The 13,324-nt window shown below is 38.3% G+C and overlaps 1 protein-coding gene across 1 annotated transcript in view; it reads right to left on the bottom strand.

Moving 5' to 3' along the window:
- PTPRN2 (protein tyrosine phosphatase receptor type N2) overlaps window positions 1-13,324 on the bottom strand; it is a 624,843-nt gene that overhangs the window by 367,462 nt on the left and 244,057 nt on the right. Inside the window, exons 8-9 of the mRNA XM_062506519.1 lie at window positions 12,455-12,495; window positions 10,568-10,941 (exon numbers count right to left, since the gene is read on the bottom strand). Of these exons, the coding sequence (XP_062362503.1) occupies window positions 10,568-10,941; window positions 12,455-12,495 (415 nt within the window). The remainder of the gene's footprint in view (window positions 1-10,567; window positions 10,942-12,454; window positions 12,496-13,324) is intronic.

The raw sequence follows: 13,324 nt of genomic DNA on the forward strand, positions 1-13,324 counted from the left end.
AAAAAGAAAAATCAAAGTTCAGAAATATGAGTCTGGAATACCATATGGAATGCATTAGAGAGTCAAATAAGGAGTCTGGGTTTAGGATGAATAAAGTGGAGGCTGTTAACACCATTTGGCAGCAGTATGGACATTGACTGGTGCAGGCAATATCCCTGCTGGTGGGAAGCTGGAAGGAGCAGCCTGGCCAGCTCTAGCCAAGCTGCCACCTCCCTCCATGCCTGGAAAAGAGCAGGAATGTGTCACAGGGCTGAGGCTGAGTGACAAGAATCTGAGGCGTGTGGAGGTATTTCAGAGCTTATGTAAAATGACTTACAGGAGTGCTAGGAATCATGTATTTACTTACCACTTGCTCTAATGAATAAAAAATTTTAAATCCAGTAGAGGGGGACTGTTGGAACAGGTGACCGGCATTTTTAACCACCCACCTTCACTGGCCAGCATCAGGCTTGGTTTCTTTCCCATCCTATCTCCCTTCTCACTGCACTGCTTGGCAAGGACAAGTGGAGGAGCCAGAATGCCAGGACTTGGGCACTGCCTGTCCATGGGCAAGGGGCTGCTGCACACCAGCCATGACTGCTTTGCCTGCTAAAAGCAGTCATGAGAAAAGGATAAAGAGCAGGAAAGCAATTTCCAGTTCCTGCTGCTGGGAACAATGAGTGAGAAGAGCTATGCTGAAGGAAGCACGTTCCCAGCAGTGCATGCTAACTCCACACCCTGAGTCAGTTCTCAGCAGCAGCCACCAGCATGAGGCTGGAGGCTATTTAAGGCCACCTTGGACATGCTACTGCCTGATTTTCTAAAACTAGCACTAAATGCAGGATAGCCCAAAAGTAAGTGCTGAGAAATAAAGTCCAAGATAATTCTGGAAAAATTCTGAGGGACGGTATGAGATGTGGTCAGCTGGGATCTGCCTCTGTAAGAGCCACCTAAGGATCCATCTATTCTGGGAAAAACAGTGCTTTTTTTTCTTTTTTTCTCTTTTTTTTTTTTGGCTTGGGTACTGTTGTGTTTACACTGCTAATAATCAAGAAAGAAATAAAAGACATTCAAAGAGTTATTCCATAGCAGTATTCATAAAATAGTATTTCCTTAGTTCCCTGAGGGAAAACTTAAACAGTGAAAGGCTGTCTATGAAATTGCCATTATTCAGGCACTTGCCCAAAACTCAGACAAAAAGTAGAAAAACACAGATATTCTATCCCAGGAGTACTAGGAACATCAGACCAAATAAATGAGAATATTATACATGAAAAAATCAGTCTAATTGATTCATTCTCTGACTCCAGAAGTCAAGAATGGTGCCACGTTTTCCTTACATGATCCTCATGAAACAGATGAACCTTGTGTTTAAAAATAGTATCAGTCAAGCACTTTCCATGTGTCACATGTGCACTGTAGGCCAAGAACAGACAGATATCAGAAGTGAATTCCTCTTGCCTTATACCCTGCAGCAAGAGTACTCCTTCTGAAAATAAGTAAGATTATGGTTATAATTCTACAGACAATTAGTTAATGTGATTATGTATCTGCTTAACAATTATTAAAAATCTCTCTTTAAAAAGAATCTCCTCCTGAACTCTTGACCTCAGTGATACGTATCAGAATAGTTTGTTTTAGAAATGTTGGGAAATGGGCAGCTGCCTTCAGGATTTGTATGCTTTCTTTTAAATTTTCAAGTCTGAAAATATGTGCCACCATTATGAAGAGCAGGATTCAAGTAAATAGATATAGCAAATCTTCAAAATTTCCACAGCCTCAGAGCCCGGACTATGAGGAGTTTAAAGAATACCTTTGCTTTTTCTTTTTTTTTCCCCCAAAGTATTATTTTTGTTAATGTGCATTATTCTGTCACACTTATTCCAGCTGAATTTCATCTACCATTGTATTCCTTAATCCCTCAATGTATTTAAATCCATCTGGAATTTTTTCTAAATCCTCTGTAGTTCTTTCTAACAGAGACAATTTACCAATGGGGTACCACTAATCTCTGTACACGCTGAGGAGCAGCAGTTCATGACAAATTTTTCTCTTCTATCTCATAACCAGCTCTTAATCTGCAGTGACACCTGCCCCTTGCTCTGTGACTCACTCTCCTTAAAGTCAGTATGAAGAGCATCCCACTTATCTCCTGTTGATTTGAAGGGTAGGTACAAGTTGTGGTTTTGCTGTGACAGCAGCTTTTCTCCTGGGAGACTCTGATGTATCTCAGCAGAAGGTGCTGCACACCTGAGGGTCTTTCATGTGTGGTGTTGCCACAAAGGAGAAGTGAGGGTCCCTGGCACTGCCTCCTGGACGTCCAGGCTCAGTGGTCCTCAGGTATAAATAGTCAGGACTTGAATTGTGTAGCTTAAAATAGTAGCTTATCATCAATGTGGTCTCAAGAGTCTGTGATCAGAGCACTTCTCCATTTCAGAGAGGCTGTAAACAACACTAGGGAAACTTTTATTTTGAGGACACAGTTTAACTCTTTTGGGTTCCCCTATTTCTTTCTTTTTTTCTTTGCTATCTTTTTTTTCTGCTAAGATTAGTAAATATTTTAACAAGCAACATAATGGGAAACTCAGCTACTGATGTATGAAATAGATGGATGTGAAAACACCTTGTGTGCAAATGTCAGTAGTAACTGAGGGATGGGAGAGCTGCTGATGGCACTGCAATAAACAGATATAGCTTTACAAAGGTTCCACTAGAGATTTTCACTCCCCTCTTCCCACTGACTCCTGTCTCCTGGGAATTGGCTTCATGGCACTTTTTAGTATACCAACACCACTGTTCTCTGATGTGAAAGGTCATTTACCAAGCCTGGCAACTGCCAACTTCTGAGCCACACACCTCACAATCCACAGGAAGGATGTCACATTTGCCTGAGGAGGGAATAAATGGAGAAAGGTATCATTTATTCCTGCCCCAAGGATGGAGCAGGTGCTCCATCCACCTCAGGTAGCAAACAGCCTGTTGCAAACAACAGAGAAGCACAGTGACATGATTCTGCCATTCTCATCAAGCTGGCCACCATCAGTATAAAGCTATCGAATCCAGCCTCTCCAACACCTATTTTCTAGACAAAAAGCAAGTCTCAGTTATTACAAGAACGATGCATATTATCCATATAGTGGAGAAGAAATAGAGACATTAGAGGGGTTTGCTGGAGGTCACAGGGGATGTAAGTGCTATGGCAAGGAGTACCCAGAACATTTTTAATACCAAATTTATGGTGTTGCCTTTAAATTATTTCTGAGCCTACCGAGTAAAACAACAACAACAACGACAGCAACAACAACAACAACAAAAACCAGTCAGACACTTAAATAGTATTTATTTCTCTTGTCTGGAAGTGCCTGTGAAAGTAACCCATCTGATAACCTATAATGAAAGTCCTGGGCACTGATGCTTTAAGTCCATGGTGTTAGAACAGCCTGCCTTGTCTGTCTGAATCTTAAGTTTTTTGTCCATGGTTCAGTGTAACTTCATATATCTTGAAGCACACATCTCCAGTAAAGACTTTGGGAAACAATGCATTTTATGGATTTATTTTGCTTTGAACACAGTCTGTGTCCTACATTAAGTTAAATAATGATTAATTTTGTAAATGGTTCACATCTACCCAGAATACATGAGAGCAACCAAATAACTTCGAAGCACAGAGCTACTCACTGGATTGTTTGAGAGCTGACTAAATTCACAGCACTGTTATCGTAATCATTTTAAGGACACTGCAATTTTATTGCATTGGGCTGCACTTCCATTTTTTCATGCTTGTTTCCTCAAATGCTGTATTAGCCATAAAACCTTTGTAAGCTTACTTCTGTTTTGACAGCTCAGCAAATTCCCACTTTCTGTAATTTTTCCCCTCTTTTCCCACCATCGGTAAGTGTGAATCTAAACCTCTTAATACAGACAGATTCAAGTCCAGACCAATTTGTAACACAAATGACACTTGCTAAAAATCAATGGCAGTGTTTGGGCTACGAAGGTCAGAGGGGATAACAGCATCCTGGAAACAGGAGAGTGAGAGAGAAGTTGAGGAGGACCAACTCTCTGGAGTTATAATCAAAGTGTGACACTGTGCCAGCCCGTGCTTGCACTGCTTCAAGCACTCAGTACCTCCAGCTGTGTTAATAGCAACAAATTCATACAGATGCTTTGTTGCCTGCAGAAGTGCAGAAATAATGGCAATAATCTGTGCCATGATTGTGCTGCCCTCCCTTCTGAGGCTGAAATGGACCCCACCAAAGTACTCCCTAATGCATTTTAAGCTGAATGCTAGAAATAGCTACAGGGTTCACTTGTTGTGCACCCTGAATCTCTGATGCAAATAAGCCTTGAAAATGTAAACCTCATCTTTCATATCAGATTACTTCTTCATACAAGTAATTAGTAAATGAGATTGAGGACAAATGATGATACACATTTTAATGCACTTTTGACTTTTCTTTCTTTCCCTTCCTACATATCTTTCATCTTCCTTCAAGGCAGCATAAAGCCCAAACCAATTTATAATGCAAAATGACAAAGAATATTCAACAATACAGTGTTCAAAAAAAGGAGTTGAAGAAACACAAACACTAATTCATAAAGGGACTAGAGCACCTCCCCTATGAAGACAGGTGGAGGAGGCTGGGGTTGTTCATCCTGGAGAAGGGAGGGTTGTGTGGGGACCTCAAAGCAGCCTTCCAGAGTCTGAAGGGGCCTACAGGGAAATCAGAGGGGGCTCTTCATCAGGAAGTGTAGTGACAGGACAAGGGGGAATGGCTTGAAACAAAAAGAGAATAGGTTTAGGTTAGATGTTAGGAGGAGATTCTTTACTGAGACGCTGGCACAGGCTGCCCAGAGAACTTCTGTTCAAATTTATTCACTGATTTTCTATTTTCTACTTATGAAATTACTTCATTCTAATTTTTAGTGGTTGAGCATTTACATTTTGTGCACATTATGTGAGCTAAGAAAGAAAAAAATAAACCAAAGAAAAAACCCCAAAACAAACAAAAACAATCAAAAACCCCCCCACAAACAAACAAACAAACAAACCCCCACAACAACAAAAAACAAGGCATGAAAATTAAATAATGGCATTTTTACATCTGAGCTTCCCAGGACTGGGCAGAGACTGGGCAGAATGGCACTGATGAAAAGTACTGTCAGATAACAGACTGCACTGTGATTCAGTGTGCTGCATTCCCAGGAATCCTGATCTTTGGCTTTCCTGTTCTCACTCATTTCAAAAGTTTAAAATTCATTACTGTTTCATAATGACCTGAATGGTAATCACCCAAAAAGCCCTGTGATATCCCAGAAGAACTGACCATATGTTATTGTGAGATATTTCAGCATCTCAGGGCTTTAACGACTCCCACTGTTTACAAAAACAAAGCGCAGCCCCCAGCCCCATCCTTAGTTTGGGCATATTTAATGTGCAGTTCTGTAGCCTGGAGTCAGCAGAGTGACCTCAACCTGCTCACTGAGAGTTTGTGGAGTACCCAAACCAGCTGTTCTTCCAAAGACCTGGCATGTAAGACCCCGAACACAGGATGCTAAAGCAGCACAGAGGCATGGGAAGGGGAATGAGAGTGCCTGGGAATGTCTGGTCTGGGAAACTAGGCCAGCAGCCATTCCTGTTCAGCTAAGTGGAGAACTGCAGGTCTGAGGGATCCTTGTGGTGCTACTGGGGACTCCAGACACACTCCCAAATTGCCCATTACATCAGGACCAGAGTGAATCCTTGCCATTACTGTTGGTGCAGAGGATTGGCTGGTCATCAGCTACATCAATTAAACAATTTTCTCTCTGTGTTCCTCTAGAGGTAAAAATGCAGGTCCCAAAATAAACGAGAGGGAAAGCAAACCCTTTGAGGAGGGAAAGATGGACACTGGAAAGGACTCTCCTCTTGTAAAGTGATCTACATCAGCAGGTGAGAACCACATTCTGTCACAATACATTTCAACAGATTTTGAAAGCACAAAGCTAAGGGCAGCTGAAGTAGAACAGATTATCATAATATCTCTGCACATATAACAGATAATAAAAATATACAAAGCTGAACACTTACATAAAAAAGGCAATATTTATTGCTGTCTGTGACAAAGCCACATTAACTACTGTTTTTCTGTTATTTTCTTGTGGATTAATAGGAAGCATGAAATATCATTTTCCTATGGGAATACATAATATCAAAATTGAGGCAGTGAAGCAGTAATATGGGTAATATGATCTCTGTGACTTTCTAAGAATCACAAGAAAACTGGAGAATTATAGATGGAAAAAAGATTTCATGTCTAGAAAACTCAAGGGACCATGAATAATTAGGCATGAAGAGTTGCCAACAGAAAATTCAAGAATTATGTCTCTCTACAAGTTCTGGTGCTAAGACACAAAAACAAAATTCTGCCTACTGGATAATTTCACAGAAAAGGATTTTCCATGTGTATTATTCAGATATGGGGTCAAGCTATGCTGTCAGAAGCAAAACCTTTGGGTTTAAAATCAATTATGGACATTTATGGAACTTATTTATTCAAGGGAAGAGTTATGTAAGGGAAGTAAAAAAATCAGAGATAAAAATTTTGCATTTAACTTCTTTTCTAATGTAAGCAATGTTGTCCTTTGCTGATTTTAACAGACTTCAGTAGCAACAGATTTTCTGGTTTATGTGCGTTTATATTTTCTCTTAGTTTTTAAAGCTAGTTGTAGAAATTAAGTGAAGAATATACACAAATCTCTTTCCCTTGATAAAATCCACTTGTAAGTAGAATAATTATTTCAAAAAGGACTGCGAGATATACAGAGGTCAAATCAGTGTTTCTTCTTGAATATATGTATTAAAAGACAGGAACATTCTGTCATTATTGTCTAAAAAGAGCTGCAAAGCTTCATGGAATATAAATGTTTAGCTTCTAAAAAACATCAAGATCTTCTAGTAACTGAGAATGATAAAACCTATCTGCCCTGTTTCATTGCTGTAGATATAGTGATTCATTTTTCGTATTAATTTTAAATTTAATTTTTAAATGCAATTAAAATGTTTCCACCTGGTAGGGGAAAAATAATGAAGATCATAAAAAATACAATTATTTAATGACCTGCCTAGGAAAACAGAAAACTTGAGAAATAAACCAAGACTTCTGCACAACTCGGCTTCAGGGTCCTAACCTGAATGCCATCCTGAGGAAAGTAATCATTATATGCAAAGCAGTATCATTTATCACATTTGTAAAGGTGGAGAAGTAATATCAAGCATCTGCAATTAACCCAACCCTTCAGCACGTTAAATGGGTCAGACTAATCATATTCCATAGCAATTTTACACTATGAACACAGGATCCATTTTTTTTCCAGCACCTGAACAGAACAGCAGCTACCTCCAATGAAATGCAGAGCCATGCATGCAGGATCCAACTCAGTTAATGTGTTGTGAACAGATTTACAACCTATACAATTTTACACAGACAGTCTGGAATTGAGAGCTAACATATGACAAAACATGCACTATCCAGGAAATGCATAATACAACAATGCCAGAAGTTGGCTCACAAGCTGAGAGAGCTGCCATGAGCTGTCTGTGATCTAGTATTTGTATGAAGAACTTCAAGCACAAGCCTTCTGATAAATCACAAAACAGGACCCATTGCTCTGGATTAAGTGTCCAAGCATGGCTTCAGACAAGCATGACTTGATTCTGAAGCTTGAAAGACTGTGATAAGCAGTGGAAAGAGACAAAATTTCAAACCAGGATTTTTCTCATCATTTAAGTCTAGCTACTCAAACTCATATTTAAGAAACTGCACGCCAGCTTGGCTATTTAAACTGCTGAGCATGCAGCAGCTTACATTTAGATTTACTGGAGGTGGTAAGAACTACATGTTCTGGAAAGTCAGCTTTGGGTTTCCTCATGAGACACTCAGGAGACTAAACACTGTGTAAATGTTTTGATTGTGGGATCTAGGCCCTCATTTTAGAGCAAATACTGCCAAACAAATGGGAGAACTGGCATGCTTTTAAACATGAAAAAGTAGTTTCCCAAATGTGAAGAACTAGAATTTCAGAAAACAGAAAAAGTCCAAAGGCAAGACTTCTCTGATTAGAGAGCTCACACTGATGTATCCCAACTATAACGGAGGTACTTTATATCTGTGGCAAAAGTAGAATACAAATGAAAATAACATGCCATAGATTATTTTTTTAAAATAAAATTACTTTAGAATTTTAAAGTTACAATTAATGAAACACTTCAAAGCAATTACACTGAGAAAGAAAAAAGTCTTACACAAATACTCCAGCAGTAGAATAGAAACTTTTTGAAAGAGAAGAGAGTAAACAAAGTAAATCACCAATTTGATTGGTTTCTCAGAATAATAAAGCACTGAAGCAGCACAGTGGAGGATTTGCTGGACAATTTTCTACACTGAAAGTGTCAATTCATTCCAAAGCTTAGCACTGATGGATAATATGGATTGGTATGGATTGCAGCACTGCAACCATCTGAAAGGTCACTTGACAAACACAGCAGGAGGGACCTACTGTTCTTGCCATTGACAATCAGACTGCCATTTTGACAAGTCTTTAAAGTATCACAAATCTTTACTTCAAGTCTTAGATGGGAATGTTTATCTTTTGTATGTGGCATGATTAAATGCTGGCATCTTCTTAGCATTTCATGGAGTTCACTGTAGCTGTGCTAATACCTCAGATCATACCTGCAAAACCTCAGAAGCTAACAGGGAATGGATTTCACCATAAATGTCAGCTACAGCACTGAGCAGAATAATAGGACCACAGAATTACTTAGGGTGGAAAAGACTTCCAAGATCATTGAGTCCCACTGTTAACCTAGCACTGCCAAGTCCACCACTAAATAGTGTCCCTAAGTGACACAGGTACATGGCTTTTAAATACCTCTGGGGATGGTGACTTCCCAGGGCAGCTTGACAAAACTGTTTCAAAGCTTGACAACCCCTTCGGTGATGTTTTTCTTAATATGCAATTAAAACATCCCCTGGTGCAAGTTGAGGCTTCTCTCTCAGCAGAGCCTTCCTGCCCTCCAGAAGATCAACACTACCTCCTAACTTGGCTTCCACCTGAAAACTGACTGAGGACACACTTGAGCCCTTCATCCAGATCATCAGCAAAGATATTAAACAGAACTGGCCTCACTACTGAGTCCTGTGGGACACACTTGTGACTGCCAGATTTACAACATGGGTGTAACTCCATTCCAGCCAGTTAAAACCATTAAATTGTAAAGAAGGTAAATTATATTTGTGTATATGGACTCCCCTAGAACCAAGAATCTTTGGACAAATGACGTTCTTCAGCAAGTTTCATTGAATAATAACAGACATAGTTCAGGGAAAACCCATAAGTGTGAGACTAGCTAGGAAGAAAACCAGGTAAGATGATACAGAAAAGAATCTCCAGGTTGTGAACCCTGAAATTCAGAATGTCTCCCATTTCACAGAGTTCTAAACTTTATCACATTTATAGGCTAAGTAAGTCTGGTTAGTCAAAGGATATGTTGTCATCAAAATACTCTTTGAAACAAAGGAGTCTTCCAGATTGACATGAGTTAAAATAGCTGGGGGAAGCAGGGAAGTAGTGCTGAGTTGGGGAAAAACTGTCTTCTACTGCTTCTCATAGCATTCCTAGGCAGGAACAAAGAGGTGCAGTTAAAGGGTATTGCATCAGCTTCTAGTCTATTTTTAATGTGCAGCCACCTGCATTTCAATGCAACACAGTAGAGTAAAAATAAGAATCCTCCACAATCCTATTGCCTTCAATCCCACTAATATGTTTAAGACAGTCAAAAGAATCAATACATGCTAAAGAAATTTCTGCCTCAGTTCCTCTATGATACTGGACAGTGATTTGTAAGCTCATTCTAGAAATTCCCAATTTCTCACAGAAGAGGAGTCAGGATCACTAATCAAATATAACATTGTTCTACAGAGGGGAAAAGGATGTAGAAGTGCCTACGTGGTTCTAAAATCCCAAATCCTGTAATGAACTGTGTATCATTAGGTGGCTAAAGGTGCCTTTTTGAAAGTATAATATTAAATGTCAAATTCATTAGTGGCATGACCCAAAATCATTGGGTCTTTCTTTCTAAACTAGCTGCATATGTGATGTTTGGATTCCTCTATGTGTTATTTTCAGATCAAAATGAAACCACAGAGAAAATACTGTGCTTTATTGTGCGTTGTTTTTTCTGAAAGAATGACTCAGGCATTGATATTTAGACTACTTTCAAGTCAAATATTTAAAGCTTGCATCTTAACCATAAGCACACTTACTGACATATTGGAAGGTCACCAGAACATGAGAAGATAGAGAGAGGTCTAAGCGAAAGACCTACAAATTTAACGTCCTCCGTAACGGAGGAAAGGCAACTGTAAGAAAATGGAACTGTTTGCTTGTATTTTCATCAAAGTACTGAACAGGTTCCAAACAGCTTCAGATGTATTAAAAATCAGGCCTGTGGCATTTCCCTCTTGTACATTCATATTTCATTAGGTACAATGACTTTATCTTTTCCCCGGTTAAAAATGCCATTCAAATTGGCTGTCGTACTTACTCTTTCACTGTCACAATATAGCCGTATTCTTCCTCCTCAGAAGATTTCACTTCAAGTTGCAAGCCTTGTCCTGTGTTTTTCTGAGGCTTTTCATAGGAGTTTCCTTCCTGCATTAAAGCATTCTTAATCCAGTAGCTGTTCTGGCTCGGGTCTTTGGAGTCAGATTCACTGTTCTTTGCAGTTGTCAGCTCCCTTGAGAAAGTCTCACTTTTTACATTTTCCACACCAGCATTTGTTTCTTCTGAGGAAGAAGGGTCAGTTTCTTCAGATTTCTTAGTTTCTGTCTTTGTAGGTTCTTCAGGAATAAGGTCTTTATGCATATTTTCAGCTAATGCATTCTCATTCAAGAATCTAATTAGTTTTGCAGTGTTCTCCTGCATTAAAAGAATAAGATTTTGAAAACTAAACACAATAATGTTATATTAACCAAACCTGGATATAATTTTTCAAACTCTTATTGATATGGTTGAGTCTAGTCATACAACTGTTGCATGGTCATTTTCTTAATTTCTATAAGTTGCTACACTATGTTAAGAACATGCTGTTTATCCAGTAATAATAAAATAGCATTAAATTATGCTACTGTATTTTGCCAGTAGTTTCCATGTGTATGTGCATCTAAGTATTGAGAAAAATGAAACTTTTGTTATCAGATAAGCTAATGAAAAGGAGAAAAAGTAGAAATGTCAGCCAATATATCCTGGGTTGGGTCCAGAAACTTTCATACCTCTTGGGTCTCACAATTTATAGCATCAGAAAAGGAACAGATATTATATGACCAATTCTGTTTCCCTTCTTCTTCTCGAGAAATGGTGACAAATTCTATGTGAGTGATCCAACAAGCTAAACATATGATAACAGAAAACCAAAATCTGTCTAACAATTCAACAGTAAGCAAATGAGCCAAAGTCAAAACGGATGCCTGGAAAAATTCATTAGCTAGTTTCATTTCATAACTTTATTGTAGCCAAGCATTTTGGAGGAAATGATGGCTAATGGGCACTTTGTGCTCTGTGTCACAATAAATTCTATTCAAACATTCCCTATTCAAACTGTCACTAAGAAATGTGTACATGGGATCCTCTGTAAGTCTGTTGTGACTACAGCACTTCACTCCTTGAAGATTTTCATGTGGGTGTTTAAAGCTCCTGCCACACTGTCCGTGTGTGTTTTCCCTGCTTGGTAGAAGGGCTGAAGAGATTGAACACGAGAGGATTTGCCATCTATGAGTCTTGCAGTATTAGCTTTTGATAGAGTACATAGTAGGAGAAGTTTCACACAGCTTTTTCAAAATATTCCTTTGATATTTTTTCTGCTCCATGAAACTGAGAAAAAGGAAGATGAATATACCTCAAAAATGGCTAAGTATTGGACAGCAGTCAATAGGATATGATTCAAAGCTTGGGAGGAATATTGTAAAAGTAATCTGTATTAAAATGCTAATTTTGATGTTACTAGCTAGAGTACGAGATGTAATGCCTACAGCTTTTGAAATACCTCTGATGTTCCCCAGAACTAAGAGCCAAAGAACAGGGGGAAAATTAATTTTCAAGAACATTTCAATGCTCAAAACTTACTGATTTGAGGAAAAGCCTGAATTTGTCTGAACTTTGTGAATCTATTATGAATTCTGTCTATTTAAAAATTAGAGAAAAGGAAAAAAAGGACTTGATTTTGCTTTTTGAACATCAAAACTCATTTTGATTAAGGTTTAAATAAATGTTCATTTAATATTTCAGGGCTTCAACAACAACATGTCTATGCGTGGTATTGAATCATAGTCACACAAAACTTAGAATAAGTCTTATATTTCAGTGAGTTTGTCTTTCACAGAAACCTGATATTCTGAGATGGAACAGTTGTTTTGTTAATATACTGGTACTCTACCTCTTTATCAGTTCTCACACTGGCTTCACGCACTCCATTGTCTGTAGGATATGAAAAGTACAAATACACAGTTATGAAGGGCAAACATCATATATAAAACAAAGACTTCTCAGAGGCTGCTTTTTAGTGGTGGCCTTTTTATGTGATTTAAACATTGAGACATCAAAGCTGGAAGGGCAGAGGAAGGAGCACAATATAATTGATTACTGTTATTCTAACCCCACTTTGATAGCAAATTAATGCAAGATCAATAGACAGAGTACTTCAAGAGCCAATGTAATAGTGTTATTTTGTTAATTAAGTGTCATATCAGTTTACCAATATCTGAAAGATAAAAAAAAAAAGAATAAAATGGCTCTAGCTTGCTGAATGGACATTTATGTTAAAGGAAACATATATTTCCCTCACATGTATTTTGGTGGAAGAAAATTGCATATTTCAATAGATATCATTCACCAGAATCATGTTACAGTTTAACTACAGTGATAATATTCAGTCACATTCTTAACCTCAGTCAAATAACTCTGGCTTTTTGCTTTATGAACTGAATGTCATTCATCTTTCCCATAATGATTCAAGATAAATCCTCAAATTTGCTCCTTTTAATCTACAACAAAATCTGGCAATCAGAATAATCAGAATATCCCTAACTAATAAGGATTTCAGTATACACCATGAAACCAGACAGTTACAATCATTTTTTATGACTTACAGTATATACATTTCTGATGTAAAATAGAAAATAGAAAATGGATGGGCAGCAACTGACATTCCACTGAGGTATCCACTCATTAATGGCAATTACTGCAGCTCCTGAATCTGCATCACCAGGAAAATATGCATGCAGACAGAAACAAATAACCATAATAA

Source organism: Cinclus cinclus, chromosome 1, assembly GCF_963662255.1.
Source record: "Cinclus cinclus chromosome 1, bCinCin1.1, whole genome shotgun sequence".
NCBI classification, from domain to species: domain Eukaryota; kingdom Metazoa; phylum Chordata; class Aves; order Passeriformes; family Cinclidae; genus Cinclus; species Cinclus cinclus.